At 42.7% G+C, this 18,970-nt stretch overlaps 2 protein-coding genes across 3 annotated transcripts; one reads left to right on the plus strand and one right to left on the minus strand.

Annotated features, from left to right (window-relative positions):
• Nucleotides 1-11: 11 nt before the first annotated feature.
• Nucleotides 12-7,150, plus strand: LOC139631339 (uncharacterized). Of its 2 annotated transcripts, none has more exons than XM_071495518.1 (5): nucleotides 12-662; nucleotides 1,604-1,771; nucleotides 1,861-2,039; nucleotides 2,131-2,374; nucleotides 3,547-7,150. In XM_071495518.1, exons 1-5 carry the CDS (start codon nucleotides 12-14, stop codon nucleotides 4,072-4,074), a joined length of 1,770 nt encoding a protein of 589 aa, XP_071351619.1. In that variant the 3' UTR covers nucleotides 4,075-7,150. The 2 variants fall into 2 exon arrangements, with proteins under 2 accessions (XP_071351619.1, XP_071351620.1); XM_071495519.1 differs by having other exon boundaries at nucleotides 2,134-2,374.
• A 551-nt stretch (nucleotides 7,151-7,701) lies between these two features.
• On the minus strand, nucleotides 7,702-16,676 carry pdhb (pyruvate dehydrogenase E1 subunit beta). Its single transcript, XM_071495520.1, has 11 exons — nucleotides 16,578-16,676; nucleotides 16,425-16,481; nucleotides 14,702-14,809; nucleotides 13,702-13,764; nucleotides 13,536-13,571; nucleotides 12,917-13,107; nucleotides 11,754-11,848; nucleotides 10,784-10,894; nucleotides 9,985-10,076; nucleotides 9,763-9,904; nucleotides 7,702-8,805 (listed from the first exon to the last, which is right to left on the minus strand). The coding sequence occupies exons 1-11, from the start codon at nucleotides 16,614-16,616 to the stop codon at nucleotides 8,660-8,662; spliced, it is 1,080 nt and encodes a 359-aa protein (XP_071351621.1). The 5' UTR covers nucleotides 16,617-16,676; the 3' UTR covers nucleotides 7,702-8,659.
• Nucleotides 16,677-18,970: the final 2,294 nt, after the last annotated feature.

The following is an 18,970-nucleotide window of genomic DNA, read 5'->3' on the forward strand; positions in this document are numbered from 1 at the left end:
CTCCGCTCATCATGGCGAGCGAAAACACCGACACCACCGCGGGGAACGACGAGGAAACCGGTCACCCACCGGAGACTAACGAGCACGATTATGCCCACGCCGCGGACAGAAACTTTGCTCCCGCAGAGGCGCTCTCCTTCCCCGGTGCACCGGCGGACGACAGTGGAGTCACCGGGCAGGAAAGCTTTACTTCACCGGCTGAACACGAGCAGAGCACGCCGGGTCAGCCCACCGTCCCTCTACCGGTAGAGCTACCCGAACCGGCCGTGGGTGCAGAGGTGGACTGTCCCGGTGGACATTACGTGGACGCTTCCTCTCTGCAGCCGCAGACCGAAGAGGACCTCCAAAAGACCGCAGCCTCCGAAGCTGGAGCCGCCGCCTCGCCGCCCATCAGGGGCGGTGGCCGCCGGCGTCCCAAGCGGCCGGAGGACAAGAACTGCTCCTGCTGCAAGTCCGAGTTCGAGCGGCAGGGTCGCAGCTTCAACCGGAGGGCGGTGTACACCTTCACCACCCCGGAGACGGTGCAGTGGGCCTTCCCGGACTCGGTGGTCCACGAGAAATCCTTCCTGTGTGAGACCTGTGCGCAGGTCATCCGGAGCAGAGGCAAACGCAAACAGACCGGGAAGCGGTCCCTGTGGCTGAAACCGCCCGCCACCAAACAGGTGCGTGTCTCACCGGTAATATCACGATGTCTGCCTGTGTCACAACCCGGGATGTTAACCCGAGCAACCCGGGGCTGGCCTAACCCCAACCCCAACCCCAACCCCAACCCTGTCATTACACTCAGGTCACAGAGTTCAGTATTTGTCTTTTTCTGAAAGAGAAATCAGTGGCATCTCTGTAAAAGGAAGAAAAGCAGCCGAGGGCTCTGGATCCTGCTTCTCAAAGGATTATCTGTCCAGAAACACACAGTCCAGGTTTTAATGTGTCTCCTAAGTTGAAACTCTATTTCCTTTTCCAAACGAACATAGGCAGAAGTTCTACCAACATACATGTGTTGTTACGTACAAATACAATATGATTAGTATAAATAAATATGTGAGATTAAAAACATTTTTATTTCACATGGTGCAAAGCAACACTTTTGGTTTTCTCACCTTTGTTTAGATTATGAAATAAAAGCTGCAACACTGGAAAGTAGAGCTGCAACTGTGAAAACAACTTTCATCAGTTCACTGAAATTTCTCACTTTTCATTGTCATGAGTTAGAATTATTGGACTTTACATCGTGGACTTTGAATTAGGGAAGATTTTTGAACTCTCAAATATCTGTATCAGCTTCAAAAATCCAGTATTGATCGGACTCTACTCAAAAAACCTGAAATGTATTTCAGTCAGTGGAGACTGTCTGAGAGCTGCAGGTCTGAAAAGATAACATGAATGTTGTGTCTTTGTTTTTTCTAACTAACGTGTGATCTAATGCACCATGCAGAGTAGTGAGTGAATCAGTTTGGGCACAGCTGTAAAGTATACTACAGTATAGTGCGGTGATGGGCTAAACACGCAGACCCACCGGCATGATTGTGTTTTAAACTTGGGATTCATAAAGAAGTTTTGAATAATGTTTTCTCTCTGTGTGCTTGGTGTTGTTTGGCGACCGCAGACAGACGGGAGGAATAAAAAGAAGAAAGGCCGCAGGATGGGGAAGAAGAGCAAAGCAGCGATGCTGGTCAGCAAGTCCTGCTACAAGGCTGCTTTCAAAATGCTGTGGTCGGCTAAAGGCGCCAGGAAGCCCATGATGGAGTTTTGGAGTAAACAGCTGAAAGAGGAGGTGAGGAGAGGTTCTCCCGTCGGTCCTTATAACCTGCACTTGTGTTGTTAATGTTGTGTAATGTTGCCGTGCTTCCTGTTGCGGTGCAGATGAAGTTGCTGTCGCGGCACGCAGATAGTCCCTTTCATCAGAAGGTGTCGAGCAGGAAGCCGCTGTCGTCCTTCCCCTGGAGACGATGTCTGAACTGGGCCCAGGACAAAGCTCCACTGGTCACCACCTGCCTCCGCTCGCTGTTCCCCGACGTCAACGCCCTCTCCAAGAGCAGCCAGTGAGTTTGAGTTCAGCCCGCCCACAGAGCCCAACGCGGGTCATGAGCCAGAAATGTTACCGATGAGCATCTGTTCTGTTTGTTTGTGTGGCAGCCAGCTGTCAGAGGACCAGGCGCAGACGCTGCTGGAGCGCCGAACTGTGGTGGCGCTCTCTGTCCCGCTCTTCACCAGGAACATATGGAAGAATAACTTCATGCAGGCTGCTCTGGGGGCTGAGCTTCGCCTGCAGGGCTGCTCTGGCTCTGCCCTCGACGCCCTCAACACCATGGGACTGTGTCAAAACAAGGATACTGTCAGGTTACTGCTGCACAGGCTCCGGAACGGCAAGAAGACTGTGAGTATCTTGATCAGTGGCGCTGGTTAACGTCAGCTGCAGCCAGAAATTGTCATATGTTTGCACAGTTCAGATGTCACAGTCTATAAATCTAAGAAGAAGAAGAAGAAGGTGAGACACTGTCTCCAATATTAAACCTGCAAGTCTGAGTTGCAGGAGATTCAGCCGGAGCGCGGTGGACACTGTGGCAACCTGCACCTCAGAACCACATCCTACATCACACACACAACTAATTCAGAAATATATAAGTTATGAAAAGTCATGACTCATCCCGGAAGCGGCTGGTCTGTCCCTGGCAGCGCGACCTCAGAGACCGAGCAGTGGGCAGTTCAAATACATGTGTAATTGACACCATCAGCGTCGTGACACACCAACAAATCCAGATCAAGAAACATCAAAGTAAAGGAAGGACACACTTTGTACTAATTGAAGGGGTTGTCTGATGTCCAATAACAAGTTAGGAAAATTATTGCTTTTTCCATGTGAAGTACTAAAGACTTTGACCTCATCAGGACATAAGAAAACAGTCAGCCAATCAGAAGAGAGACTCAGATCCTCTCTTCTGATTGGCTGACTGAACTGTTGTTACTAGAGCTCCAGAGAGAAGCCTGAGAGAGGAGATGTAGAACTACACTGAGATGGTTTTTGGTTCTTTAAACCACAGATATATCTTCTGATGGAGATCAACACTTCAGATAAAACACAGTAAAAGTAGAAAATATGGGACCTTTAAAACGTCACTACCTGCTCAGCAGCAAACAGCAGGAAGACTCGGGGACAGATGACAGACCCTCAGGAGCTGGTAGAGACCAAGAAAGAGATAAAAGAAAGAAAATATGGGGCCTGCGTCATCAGGAGGCCACTAACCCGACTCCTGATCAACGTTAATGTTGCTCTGTAACTGCTGGATGTTAAATTAGCACCTGTTTGCCAACGTCAGTACTTTAACCTCAGTTAAATCAGTTATTTCAGGTTTATTTAAATCTATTATTTACCTGCGGTTGTTTGAGCCAAATTTTTAGCCAACTGCAGGTAAAAATCTGAGGAAAGCAAAGTTTCTTTTAATTTTCCGTCGAGCATCATTTAATTTACTGGTTTGTAATAATTGTTTGAGCCACACGGGGGAGCTCGTCCATGGTTCAGTCCCATTTCTAACTTTGTGTCTCTGCCAGGCAACACAGAACGGACGGCAAAGGATAAAAGTGAAACAAGAACAGATGACAGACCTGGAGGAAGAAGAAATAGAAGAGGAGGAGGAGGAGGAGGAGGAAGAGGAAGAGGAAGAGGAAGAGGAGGACGATGACGATGACGATGAGGATGAAGTAGAGGTGGAGTTAGAGGAGGAGGAGGAAGAGGAGGAGGAAATGGAGATGGCGGTAGAGGAGGAAGTGGAAGAGGAAGAGGTGCAGGACGGAGTGCAAGAGGAGGATGACGAGGAGGAAGAGGAGGATCGTGCTGCAGAGGAAAAAGAAGAGAAGAAGAGGAGGAAGAAGAAGGCAAAGAAGCAGAGGAAGGAGGAGAAGAGGAAGGAAAGAGGTAAACGAAAGGTGAAGGAGAGAGGGGACGAAGAGGAGGAGGATGACGATGACGATGATGATGATGAGGGTTCGGAGCAGAAGAAGAGGAGGGTGGTGGTGGTGAGGCTCGGCCTGCTGAAGGGACACTCAGAGGTCGGGCGATCCGACCTTTCCGCTCCCTAAGACGTTATTGGCCCCGCCCATGAACTCAACCGGCCACGCCCAAACCAGAGCAGGACAGAGGCTCCGCCCTCATATTTGGGCGGGGTGTTGAAAGGCATTCTGGGAATTGTAGGAGGTCGTAACTGTAGAGGGAAACTGATGAGAGCTTTACTTAAAAATTTAATTTTGTGATGTTAAAAAACATCAGTTTGAGTCAGAAATGATTAATCTGATCCCAGAACAGCCTCGGACACACACAGCTGATCGATCACATGATCATCTGCATCATGGTCAGCCCTGATGGTCGCGGGTCTCAGGTCTGCTAGAGCTCAGATTCACTTCCTCTCTTGCTCCACCTTCTATACATACGGTGGGAGCAGCCTCCAGTGTGTTTTTTGTTTTGTTTTTTTGTTTTTTTTTGGTAAGATTTTTTTTTACAGTTGTCATAGTTTCTTAAAAAATATACTAGAAAGAAACTGATATGTGCTTGTAAAATCTTACAAAGGTTTCTGAACAGAACTGTGTAATTTGGTGCTAATTATAGAGATGATGTTAAACAGAGTTCTACGCCTGGTTGGACATTTTCCTGTTTAGGGACAAGATCCAAAGCACTCGCCGGTTTTTAAAGTTGTAGCCCAGTTGCAATCTTCTGAAAATAAAGTCATAATTAAAAAAAGTCAAGTCGCAATTTAACAAGAAAGTCAGTGCTATAGAAATAAAGTTGCAATTCTACAAGGAAATATTTAGAGAAAAGTGGTTCTGTGTTTTGAGAACATGTTGCGTTCTGTAGATTAGAGCAGCATCAGTCAGATATGGATGATGAACTTTATAATTATCGTAGACTGTTTTGAAATGAACGGTGTTTCTTCATCTCTCCCGTCACACCCACAACAACAACGTGTCCGTTTTTAACCAGTGTTTGTCCCGACCTGATCCCCACCGTCTCCACACTCAGCAGAGCAGGAAATCACCTGAGTGCCGTCGACAGGTGTGTCTGGATTTTCTGTTGAATGAGTGACCACTATGAAACAGTTTAGCTTTGATCCTCCTCCACTGTTGTGTAATTAGTTTTTGAACTAACTGACATCATCAACATCTGTCCTTTGGTCCCATGACTCAGGTCATCCTTTCTTGTAATATTACAAATGGAGCTGCAGTGATTAGTCGATTAATTGATTAGTCAATCGACCAGAAATGAATCAGGCACTATTTTGATCATCAGTTAATCGTTGAGATCGTCCGTTCTCTGGCTTCAGATTCTCCAGTTTCTGTTTTGTATCTTTGGGTTTTTGCCTGTTGGTCACAAGATAAGATGTTTGTCATCTTGAACTTCAGGAAACTGTGATGGACATTTTCACAATTTCTTAATTAATTGTATAATTTTTATAATTGTATATTATTATATTATGAATTATATAGAGCGAGGAATTTATTAATTGGAAAAAAATACAATTAATCACCAATGAAAATAATTGTTATCCTCATAACATTGACCTTTTTCTCGTTAAGTTACTACTTTATTTCATAATAACATGAATTTTTTATCAAATTTCTACAAAACACAAAACTTTATCCTCAAAAATCTATTATTTAGTTATTCCTGACTGGTCCCAACAACATAAACATTAACTGGAGATTCAGTTCATATAAATGATCAATACCAGGTCATTGTTAGTGTAATTCAGTGCTGTAGTTTTCACGCTGCTCAGCTGGATGTGCCAAAATATTAAGTTCTGTGTGGTTGTAAATTACAGGTAAACAAATACACAACCATCAGCCAACCAACAATAAATATTGAGAGGACGATGTCCAGTAATAAACAAATATCTACTTTGGTTTAAATTAATTTAAAGTCTTTTTTAGCAGTTCTGTCAATTACATGTAAACTAAACTTATCTCTGTCTCTTCCTCATTTTCACTGGTGTCTTAAAAACTATATTTACATGTGCTCTTCCAAAAACATTGTCCTATGGTTAGCTCCAAATTACCTTTGTATTTTTCACTTCACTGTACTTGGTGTGAGCTACATGTAGGAGTATGATCTGGTTCTGGTTTCAGGAGGCTCGACGACCCAAACATGCCTCGAATAAAACCCTGAGGCACCGATAAATCTCTGCAACAGTTTAAATATCTGACAGGAATGTTACAGATCAGGAGGTTTTATTTTCTAAACCTGATCACGATTGATTGGTTCAGACTTTAGTTCTTCTGCTGCGGAACGACTGATGTTTATGAACACAGGAAGAGAATCTGGTTTGATTTGTTTTTTTTGTTGTTTTTTTGATCACTGTTAAAGTCTCAGGCTGTTTCTGTGTAAGTCTGAAACTGTCTGTTTCTTTTTTTTTGAACAGTTTGTGAGTTGAGTGGATGCACAGCTGAGGGAAGGACCTGAGATTTACTGCTTAAACCCAACAGAACAGATTCAAAGCTTCAGTGCGATTGTTTGAAACCTGCCGAGGCCTCTATGCTGTGTTCAGGTCGTGTGAGACAGGTGTTAGAGATGGGACATGTTTCTTAATTATAAGCTTTAATGTTGACAACTGACAACAAAAAGACAGCTGTGATTACAGTCGGTTGTATGAGGATTAAAAAAAATCTGTTCATTAACAATATAAAACTATAATTAAATAAGTATTAAACAGACTTTAACAGTAGATGAAGGACTTTCAGAAATATCTATTTTCTAATTTCATAATTACTTTGATGTCAACATGAATCATATGAAACCAAACAGCTGGTGACTGTAGCTCCAACATGACGTGAACGCACCATGAGAGCCATCCCTGGTAACACTGTTCAACGAACATGGACAACGGTTTGTTTTCTATAATTAGCACCAAGTTACTTACTCCAAGAAGAAGTTAACACTTTTCTGTTGTGGTCCCTGAATAATTTCATGGTTTCAAGTTTGAGATGATGTATCATAGTTTTCTTTGTAACGAGGGTTTGATCTTTGAGTTTCTCGAAGCTCTGTTGGGAAATGTTTTTATTTCTGAGTGTTTGAGTTGAGGACTGTGACAGATGTGTTTTCTGGCCGTTGGTCTCAGATCTGCTGGTTCCTGTCAGAGTTTGCCAATAAAAAATGTTTAAGGCTTCACCTGCTTGTCAGCTTCAACTCCCTCTTTTCTCTGTTAGTGACTAAGGTGTTGCTGCTTTTTAAATTTAATTTAATTTCAGATTTTTCTTGGTCAGGGCAGTTACTCCATTTCTCTGGGAAGAGACAAAAGACTTAGGTTGTGATGAAAACTACAGAGCAGGACCAGAATTCATTTGTAATAATTTATATTATCTACAGTAGGAAGTGCAGATGGAGATTTAACCTGAAACAAAATGTGACGAGTTTATAAAACAATAGTGTTTAAATCAGTGGGTCTCAACTTTTTTGGGTTGTGACAAAAAAAAAATTACACAAATTACTGTATATATAACCTGCTACTAACACATTTCAATCAGTATACTCCATTATTGGAAATTAAAGATGTATATATTCCTCCAGAACAAGTATTTTTACTTAAAGTGCATTTTGTTGATACTTTTACGCCCTGACTTAGGATGTAATACACATTTTTACAGTACAAGTAAAAGATCTGAGTCTTGATCTGAAACATTAGAGAGAAATAAAACTTTATGAAAGACTAAAGCAGCACGAAGGATTAAAAGGTTTTTATTTCTGTAACAGAGTCATTTTACAGCAACAAAAACATCCACAGAGCTGCTGCAGCTACAATAAATATTCATCTCCACCCTCCACCTCCAGTGCTCGGCTGGTTCTTTCTTCTTCTCTGCTGCTTTTAGCGCTCGACCGAGTTAAGTGCGAGGAGTTAAGTTGATAGTCTCAGTATAGAACAGTATGCTTTGGTGGTTAGAAATGTACTGAAGTATTTTAACAACAGAACTACAGAGAGTACAAATGAAGTTTTAGTCAGTCTGCATGAATGAAGATTTCATTCTGAAACATTTTGTCAGGTTCTGAGTTCGTGAGTCCTTTTTTTGATTCTTTAGGTAGTGGAACATAAACATGAATAAAGAACTTGACCTGAAGAAAATGTGATTTAAAGTTAGATAAGGAGATATCTCTCTTCAGCAAACTGTAAATAAGATGAAGAATTTTGAGCTTTTTATTGACACATTTCAGTCAGTTCAACACAGGAAGCTTAAATCTAAACACAAAGATCCTCTGGTGGCCTGAGGAGATTAAATCAACACAATTATTCTGACCTGCAGACCGATCAAATCCTGACTTTTTCGTGCTCACTCAGCAGTTCTGTTGTCACCATACGTCACAGAAAAATCTACAGGATAGAAGGACTTTTAGTTTGAAAGGGAAGAAGTGGAAAGAGCAACCAGAGCCACACGCAGAGTTCAGTGAAGTCAAGCATCAGAGGTGATGACTTCACTGAACTCTGTGCGTCTACTGCTCTGGGTGCAGGTTGAACAGCTGTGCGTTTCATTGACCAACATCTGGCTGGAAACTTTAGAGTCAGGAGCATTTTGAAAGAAACTGTTTGGCTGTATTTACACATGGTTCCAATATTTTACCAGTTTCCGCCATCTGTGTGAACACCACAAAGAGGATTCAGGTGGGGTTGTCCTGTGTGTGTGCGTCTCAGACATTGAGGGTCTTCTTGATAGAGAAGATGATATCTTTGATCTGCGGCAGGCTGTTGTCCTCCAGGATTTTGGCGTACGGCATGGGGATGTCGACGCCTGTCACCCTGGTGACCGGATGGTCCAGGTAGTTGAAGGCAGGACCTACAGGAACACACAGGACGTTACAGATCGAGCTCTCATCTCACTGGTGAGATTTCAAACCACTGAGGGGGTGTTGATCTGTGCCATAACAGAATCTTTAAATCGAGATATCCAGGTTTAGAGTTTGCAGAGGTACATCAGGTAAATCTGAGATGTAGGAAATATAGAAATATAAAAAAAGAAGATAAGCAGCCTGTAGACTGGAAACAGCGAACCAGGCTCCACCTACCAGCATATCTAAAGCTCACAGATTAACACGTGACATCTTGTTCATTAATATGTACAAACACAGGGGTGAAGTCCCAGACCTCTCCCAGTCCAGCTAATGTCTCCACCTGTTTTCAGTCTTTGTGCTAAGCTAAAAAACTGCTGTCAAACGATTGTTTTAACTGCTGCTGCTACATTAATCCAGGGGGCAGCACGCACACACACGCACACACACACAGTTATATAAGGCTTTGTGATCAAATCTTACACCTGACAAAACTATCAGTGATTGAAAGAGGTGATTGCGTCCTTAAGTAACGTGACAATACGAATATCATCAGATCAAATTAATCAATTATTTCTGTTAAGAATCATAATGAAACGCTTGCTTCACTCCCACTGTGGCCTGAATGTGATCTTATTAAATTACGCTGCGTGTTTCATTCACGTTATGTTGGAGTCACAGCTCTTACATCTCCTGATGACGCGGTGAAGTCCTGTTTACCTTGTTGACTGTGTTCTGATTGGACGCCATCACTAACATATTTTTACCTGATTTGTTAAATCATCAGTTTGAAACTAAGATTTCCTGATGAAATGTGCAAAACTTAGTGACACTCTGCAGCTTCTGCTTGGTGTGAATCTTTGTGTTCAGTTCATGAACTCAAGCGATAAAAAAATAACGAAGGTTTTACAAACTCAGATTTCAGATTTACAAACAGCTGACGTGTCAAGTCGCTCAGCTGTTACCTTCCATGATCCTGGCGCAGATCTCAGCTCCGACACCAAACTGAGGCCAGCCACCCTCCACCGTCACCAGGTGGTTGGTCTTCATCACGCTGGTCTCAATACTCTCCACATCCATAGGGCGGATGGTCCGCAGGTTGATCACCTGATGCACAGACAGGAAGTAGTTAACAGACGCTGAGCACAGGTCACCTGTGTCCGGTATCAACAGGTGTGTTTCTCTACCTCACACTCGATTCCCTCCTTGGCGAGGACGGCGGCGGCGTCCAGGCAGTGACTGACGTACCGAGAGTGAGCGACCACAGTGACATGATTCCCTGTAACACAGAAAGAAGAAGAAGCAGGTTTGGGTTCCATCAGAACTCACTGCAAATTTTAACCAAATTTCCATCCAGGACTGTGAATGTGAATATTAGGAGCTGGTGTGTGTAGACAAACAGTTGGTGCTGATTCTCTGGTCGGTGCCATTAAACCATCACAGAAGAAGAGGCGCAAAAAAAAAAAAAATGACGTGCGCCAGTCAAAACTCAGTGAAAAAAAAAAAAAAAAAAAAAAAAAAAAAAACAGGATCCAACTATTCCACCTCAATCACAACTTTTTTTGCGATATATTGTTCTTTTTTAACTTTCAGTGTTTTTCTATGAACATTTTAAAGACACTCATACAACAGGTGGATGGAGACGCACCTACAGACAGCTCAGAGTGACAGATCTCTGACGTCCAGGTCGTCTTTTCCTCATCAATCTCACCTTCAGTTTCCCCCAAAATATCCTCAACATGTTCGTGTCTGACAACAAACTGCTGAGTGCACTGACGTCATGAAGCCTTGTCCTCACACTGAGGTTTGGTTGTTTGGCACCACTGTATTTGTAATGTAAACCAAAACGTGGCCTCACAAACCACATCTGGCATCTGAAGCTGTAACTGAGGTTGTTGTTACTCAACCAACAGTTTGGTCGTCACTGCTGAGGCGTCGATGGAGCAGTGTGGAGGTCGGTGTCCTGAGTGTCTGTCTCTGTCTCACCTTGTCTCTCCACCTTGGCCTTTCCGATGGGAATGGTGAAGTCTTTGGACATCGACTCCTCCGACATCTCAAAGGGAACGCCGTACATCAGCTCGTTCTCCAGGAAGACCACTGCAACACACACACACACACACACACACACACACACACACACACACACACACACACACACACACACACACACACACACACACACACACACACACACACACACACACACACACACACACACAGAGGCTGAGTTCAGTGAAAACAGTTACAGACACAGTTTACACTTCTACCTTATATCAAAAACTCAAAGTATAAACTCTGCCAAGCTGCACTGAAGTCTGCTGGAACCTCAGGAGGTGATTTGAGACGCCGTCTAGCCAGATGTTGAAAAGATGAAAATGTCTCTCTGAAATGCACACGCAGTCGTAACTATATCAGTCAGCGCTCAGAGGAAATAACCAATCAACCAATCACAGGATCTGTCCCCTGTGATGACATTACACTCAACCTAATGTCAGAAAAGAACTTAGTGACTAAGTCCTGTACTTTATTATCTGCCTCTAACTGTTTAAACTTGTCCTCAGAATAACAACATCCAGTCCTTCCCACTACTTTGGCTTAGATGTGTTTATTCCCCGGGGGCCATGATCTGCACCGTCCATGATTAACCAATAAGATTTGTATACAACATTAAACAAATAAACAGTCAAACACTGTTTTCTCAACCACAGTAAGCAACACCTGTGTTTTTACTGCCCGCTGGCTGTAAGTTTTCTGGGGCCCTCCTTGGAGGCGTATCACCCAAACCAAATACACGAGTCCTGAAAACTGGTTTGGAGAACGGTTTGCAAGGTGCTGCAACGAATATTAAGTTATAAATCCTTAAGAACGACTGGAATCAACAGATATTTGGTTAAAACACTGTTAGAAGAAAATTAAAAAGCTATTGATAGGAGCTGGGGGAACCAGCGGCTCTCACCAGGGTTGTCGTCTCTGATGGCTGATTTCAGGAGACCTTTGGCATCTTCGGAGTTCCAGGGACTAACGACCTTCAGACCTGGACAGTGAGCGTACCTGCAGACAGAGGCAACCATCACACTGACACCAGTTCCACCGTCAGGCCAACATCCCCTACTCACCATCTCACCTCTGCTTCTACTGCCACCGTTAAAGGATCCTTTCTTTTAGGGACTTTTTATCACAGTTTTATTCATCTGACTCTCAGCTGTTAAATCTGAGAGTATGATGTTACCATTACTGATACATGTATAAGTCATTGTATTGTATTATTGTTTTATTATACGTTTATTTCATATAATGCACATAAATACTTCATTATTATCTACATTCTACTGACCTACACCTATATATTATATGTAGTTAACACACCATGGCTGCCAGAGTTTCACTCCCTTTGCACAAATACTTGAACACTTCACTTTAGTTTAAGGTACTGAAATGAAATGTAAACTCATTGGGCACTTTATTAAGAACACATGAACACCTGTCCTCCTGCTTTTAGCAGTTCTGTGGACAGAGATGTTGATGAGAGAGGACAGAGGGGAACGGTCAGACTGGTTGCAGCTGACAGACGACAGGAGGAACCATGAGGTGGAAGAGCTACAACAGTAGAAGACCACGTCAGGCTCCACTCTGAACAGAAACCTGTGGCTGCAGTGGACACAGACCGTTGAAGACGTAGTAAACGTAGCCCGGTCTGATGAATCTGGATTTCTGCTGAGACGTAAAATTATAGCCACAATGTCACCTGTCTTCCAGCAGGACAATGCTCCGTGTTATGAAGCCAAAGTCGTCTCAAACTGGTTTCACGAACATGAGAGTTAGTTCAGTGAACTTCAGTGGCCTCATCAGTCACACCAGATCTCAATCTTCTGGATGTGGTAGAGGATGCCCCACCCAGTATAAGTATGGTGTTCCTAATTAAGTGCTCAAAGAGTGTATATTTAATTTATTTCAATTTATTTTTTCATTTTTCTAATTTCTTTAATCTCTTATTTTTAAAATTCATTTGAATTTCAGTTCTTTCCTCTCAGTTTGTCTCTCTGTTGCTGTAACATGTGAATTTTCTCTCTGGGATAAGAGCAAAGTGACAGTAACAGTATCAGGAGTCAGTGAACGCACCATGCAGCGAAGCACTGCGAGTGCTGTGCGGCGACGCCAGCTGATGCTCCGTTGGGTCCTCTGAAGACGATGGGCACCGGCTGCAGACCAGCTGACATGTAGTAGGTCTTCGCTGCAGAGTTGATGACCTGGTCGATGGCTTGCATGGAGAAGTTAAAGGTCATGAACTCACAGATGGGTCTCAGACCGGCCTTCAGGGGACAACAGATTAACATTACTGGGAGTTGCTGGGGGAAAAGGCACGTTCACATAACAACATGGACCGAAGAGTCTACTCTAATTTAATGGTATTTGTTTTGTATGATAACCTATGGATTTATTCATGTCCCTATAATAATATTTATTTTATCTCCAGCATTTTTGGTACAGTGTTTATATAAATCACTGGGCTTCCAGCTGAGCTCTCTCTGTTGCTCTTCATGCTATAGAAGCTAATGTTACTTTATGAGCTGGGTTATTTAACTAATACAGTTTACCAGACAATAACCGACACACTGTCAGAGCTTGAATGAATGAAGTTGTTTGGTTCAGAGTGAATCAGGGTGAAAGCCACGTCGTACAGTCAGGGGCTCGTGTGTGTTGAGTGAATGTGTTGCACTGTGGATGAACAGGAACTCACCATAGCAGCTCCCACTGCAATGCCAGCAAAGCCCATCTGTATATATGAGAGGGGGGGGGAGACCACGTTCATCAGCTGTGTCCATCATTTTGACACACACCAAACAAACTCAAAGAGCTGAATCAGTTTTATGTGCGACAACATTTGTGAAGGTTGAGTGACTCACCTCTGAGATCGGAGTGTCAATGATGCGTTGGTCTCCATACTTCTTCCATAGACCTCTGCTCACCTACACACACACACACACACACACACACACACACACACACACACAAATAAATTAGTACAGTTATCTTTGTGGGGTTTCATCCTCTTACGCTTTAAACCAAGTCTTAACCCTCAAACAGCCCTTTAAACTTGTGTTGACAGTGTTTTGTCGCCACGAAGCACCACAGACCCATGAGTATGGTTGGATTTCGCAACCAATGAATACAGTAAAATAACCACACACACACATTTACTTTTGCCACCTTTGGGGAAATTATACAGACTTTTTTCATTTCTTACAGTCTTACCCCAACTCGACAAACTGTCCCCAGTTAACTGGTCTACAGAGGCAGCAGCTTGTTATAAGTGGTTCAGTTGGGGCTGCATTAAGTGTAAAATGTCTGCTTCATGGAAATCGACTTATTACAACCTTAAGTCAGAAAGTAACAGACGATATCTGCTATATGAACGACTTTGAATCATGTCAGTACTGTGAAAAACTGATGTGGATAATTACAGTGTACATGGACATGGAGCTGTCTGCAGATATCACACTGACGTCAACACACGGTGTAGATTAATGAGTGAGGACACTTTCAGCTTCTGCCCTAATGAGGACGCCCCACCCCTCCTTCTTCCTAATCCCTCTGGGAGATAAAAAGTAGGTCTTGGATAAAACTTTCAGAGACTCCTCTGACTTTCCAACTACTCTCCTCACGATGAAAGTGTCAGAATCAAAATTCAGTAGGAAAGGCGTCGCTCTCTGACAAAATTAACAAGGGATCTAAACCCATTTGAAAACATTCTGGGCTGTGAATCTAAAGAAAAGGACCCGACACGATGAGGTGAAAATGTCCCATAACAGGGCTAATCACTGGCTCGGCAGCATCTCAGCAAGTTGATGTACTGAATTACATATGTATTATTCACCCACTGGGTTGTAACGAGGGTCCACTCACCTTGTAGGCTCCATCATACTGAGCCACCTCCTCACCCATCAGGAACACGCGCTCGTCCCTCTCCAGCTCCTCATCCATTGCCTGGTTGAGGGCATCACGGACCGTCACCTGCAACAGCAGCACCACAGTCAGAACTGGCTCCCAGAGGACAGAGTCCATCCTCCAGCCTTTCAATCAGTTATGCAATATAAAATTACAAAGGTCACAAATCAACACTTTACAAATTTTTTAGATTTTATAAATAAAGTAAAAAAAAAACATGATGAAAGCTTTATTAGTATTTTTTGGTCCAAAGCAAGTTGAGTCTGAGGGACAAAACAGTCTCAGTAACACAATAAAATTAAACAGCACCACAAACTGTAGCCTCTAAACTGACCTGAAAGTTCAACACCTCAAACTTTCAACAGAAACACATTTAAAGCAAGTGGACCTGGAGTTACTGCGACTCCACAGAAGAAATACTGCGATCTTGGTACCACTTTCTGATATAGTACCAGTTATAAAGGGCTTAAAGCTGTTGTTAATTAATTCATTAACAATTAATGCATCACTTGTTCATGCTTTATAGGCCATTTAGAAGCCATTATATTGTATGATGAACCTTTGGGTTGCCAGTTTGTGGGAAATCCTCCTACATGACACTTTTCTTGTCTGTGTAGCTAATAATAATTCATCATTCATTAGGAAGACCTTTGTTAACCAACATCTCTCTATACTGAATTCACTTTTTCAATACTCTTCACACAGTTAATCTCACATCCTCAATACACTAAAAGCAACCACTTCATCTACATCTCAGGATAAACTCTGAAAACATTTGTCTCTCTACAGCAAAACTTCACTTACTAACTATCAACAGGAGCATTAGCTTTTATTTGTTCTAGTATTTCTATTGACCAAGCTTCTATTGTTGCAACTAAATGAATGGCACTTCTTTTTCTTTGCATGGGCTGTTCTATATTCCATATCCACATTTGTACAGGATAACTACAGACACAGACATACATCGACATTAGTCAACTCTGTCATCTGCATCACACCTTGTGTCCTCTCTTCGAGACACCTGGGAAAGAATCTTTTAGCAGCCTGATCATCCCTGACCATCCTCTGCAGATACATCCAGACAGCCTACATTTACTGTGTCCAAGAGAGACTTCTGATCGTTAACTTTCCACCTCCATGAGGAAAGTAATTCCTCTGCAGGGTTGGGGAATGGGGGTGGGAGGGAAAGTCAAAACATCCTGGGTTGGGCTGTAAACTGCTCTGCCACTGGGATAAAAAGGTGAAACATCACTGTGAACATGGGTGTGCAGTGTCCCTGTTAGGAGCTTGTTCCATATTGATGTAGATGTAGCAGCATGTTAGAGGTTCAAATGGACCATAACCACCAGAGGTTTGGTAGTGGCTCCATTTGAGAGCTGAATCACTGTTTCCGTCCACATGGACCGTTTTAAAACGTGAGCTCGTTAACAGGTGGAGTGATTTATTCAAACGCCTGAAAAATCACAGGTTATCTCAGAGGTGACATATTGCGACTGGACATCAGCGGGATAATAACATTAATATCACACTCAATTTAACTAGGTAACACCACACTAGATAAAGACTTATAATTACAGCTGTACTTTGTCATTAAACTCCGGACTAAAGACAACAGAAAAATAAATGAACAGTGGGACTGTTAGCTGTGGCTAACGTTAGCCTGTTAGCTGCTGTAACTCACCTGCACTGCGGCCGGAGCGCTCCTGTGAAATCCCCGCCGCAGCGCCGACACGGCATTCTGGAGAAAAGACAGCGAACCACGTTGCCGACATTAAACATCTCACAGAACCAGGCTGAGACAAACACAAAGAAACGTTTTTGAACAGTCGCGTACCTTGCCTGTGACGAGAAAGCACCTCAGGGACACCGCCATCTTCACTCTGTCCTCTGCCGGAGAGAAGGCGGGGACTGCACAGAGGTCAGTATATTTCGACCAATCAGCGCTCCGGTTTATGTCTACGTCATAATGCATTGTGACACAGAGCCAATCACAGCGGTTCACTGGAGCTCGAGGCGGGAGGAAGCGGAAATCCAAGGACACTGCTGCGCTGTCATTGAGAAATTAAAAAAAAATTAAAAATTAAAATGTGTTCCATTCAATTTATTTTTTTTATTTAGGCATTTTAAAGCTTCTACACTTCTATGGAGTCTTCAAAAACACAGTTTGCCACAAGTGTTTTCAATAAAAATCACTTAGTGAAAGTTTTGTTTTTAATCATCTGTTCACTCAGTTACAGCTGATTTCACCGCAGCAGGCTGCTGCAGCTGTTTCAGGGAGGAAGGTCATTTCACAGCTGCAAAAATGTAGAGATCTTTTTATCTGAAGATGACAATCACACAAAATTAGAAACATGTGATGCATCTAGTGTGTGACTGTAAGTGACCCGGCCACCGGACAGTGGTTTTTCACACCAACTTGTGATCCAGTGCTCGCTGTGGGACTGCAAATTATTTTCATAAACACAAGCACACCTCTCGTCTTCAACCTAAAAGACAAATGATTTCAACACAGAGCAGTCACTGAAAACAAACACTCTCGCATTAAAACTTGGTTTATGGTGATCAGTCATCAGGCTGCAGGATTAAAAGCAGCCTTCAGGCTTCAGCTTCAGCACACAATATGAACATCAAAGGCATTCATGTGAAGCAGAAGAAATGATGATTAAAGACACAGTGAAATAAAAAAAGACATCCTGTCAATCCAATTACAGTTCTTGTCAGCCAAGTCACACCCACCTTTAAAGGAATAAAGGAATAACTGTTCACATTTTGGAAAAACTGTTTTTTTGCTTTCCAGTGGAGCATTAGATGAGAAGATTAACATTCATTCTCATATTTGTCTGTTTAATATAAGGCTGTAGCCAGGAGTCCACCTTATATCTTGTTTGATTACTCTGTACAGAAATGAGTGAGTTGAAAGGTGGTTTGTTATCTTCAGACTGAGCCAGGCTTCCTGTTCCCCTCTGTCTTTACGCTGAAGCTAAACTAACCGGCTGCTGACTACAGCTTCATATTTACAGTGTGACATGTGATTGATATAAATTTTCTCTAACAAAAACAATATCAAACAACACATCAGACACAGTATAAACGTGTTTCCCACTGTTCCCTTAAGAGATCACATCAAAACCTGACTTTTAACTGCAGGGGGTTTAAATACAAAAGCTGGAGATTGAAAGTTCTGTTTTATATTTTTTATTATTTATCCTATTTTCTTCCCTTCTTTCTCTTGACTAGTTCAGTATATTTTGTCTCTGTCTTGACTGTGTACCTTTGACAGAGGATGTTGTCACTCCGCAGAGCTTCAGACAGCTGCAGAGGTTTCGAGTTTACTCTCAGAATCAGAATCAGTTTTATCACCAAGTATGTTTCCACATACAAGGAATTTGTGCTGGTGGTTGGTGCAAACAGTAACATAAAGAGACTTTGGGTAAAATAAGAGTACAATTTACAAGTTAAAAATTAAAATAAGATTAAAGTAAAATTAAGATAAAAATATACAACAAAGATGTGGGATATTTGCAATAATGATAAAGACATGGGGAATGTAGTGCAAAAAATATATGAATATAATCTGTATAGATATTTACACTGTGCATGTAACGTGAATGAGCAGTAGTTCTATAGGGGGGCAGGGGGGGCAGGGGGGCAGGGGGGGTCAGTGACAGCGGGGCTCTCTAGTCTTGTTGATAAGGCTGTCAGAGATCCTGTTTGATTGGAAGATGACTCACTTCCATGATAAAAGAAATGTAGAGTAGAACAAAAACATTGAACCTCATTGTTTTGTTTGGGACGAGGGTTGCTCGGCACAAATGTAACCACAATTACATTTAACTGAAATCTCTAAAAGTGACATTTTTGTGAAAGAGGTAACACAAAGACACTGACACTGGTGTTGACAGAGCTCAAAGTTCCCACACAGTGTGTGACACTGAAGTAACAAGTACTAATTTTGAAAACCCAAATCTGATTGGACAGTGAGAATCGAATGGGAAGTCCAATCAGAGGGCAGGTAGATTTTCCTCTGCAGCCGGAGAACCACCCGCCCTCTGACCGGACTCTGCTCTGTGATTGGACTGTATTATTGGACCTTACATTTGTGGGAAGGGGCGGGCGACCTGCCCAAAAGATCCTATGGCATTTTTTTGGGGTGGAATCGCTGTTTAGATCTTAATCACGATCTGCATCCTGTTTCCGCTCTGGTTTTATTCTGAAATTGCTGACTGG

The sequence above is a fragment of the Trachinotus anak genome, unplaced genomic scaffold (genome assembly GCF_046630095.1).
Source record: "Trachinotus anak isolate AG129_WGS33_773 ecotype Australia unplaced genomic scaffold, CSIRO_AGI_Tana_v1 ptg000013l, whole genome shotgun sequence".
Taxonomy (NCBI): domain Eukaryota; kingdom Metazoa; phylum Chordata; class Actinopteri; order Carangiformes; family Carangidae; genus Trachinotus; species Trachinotus anak.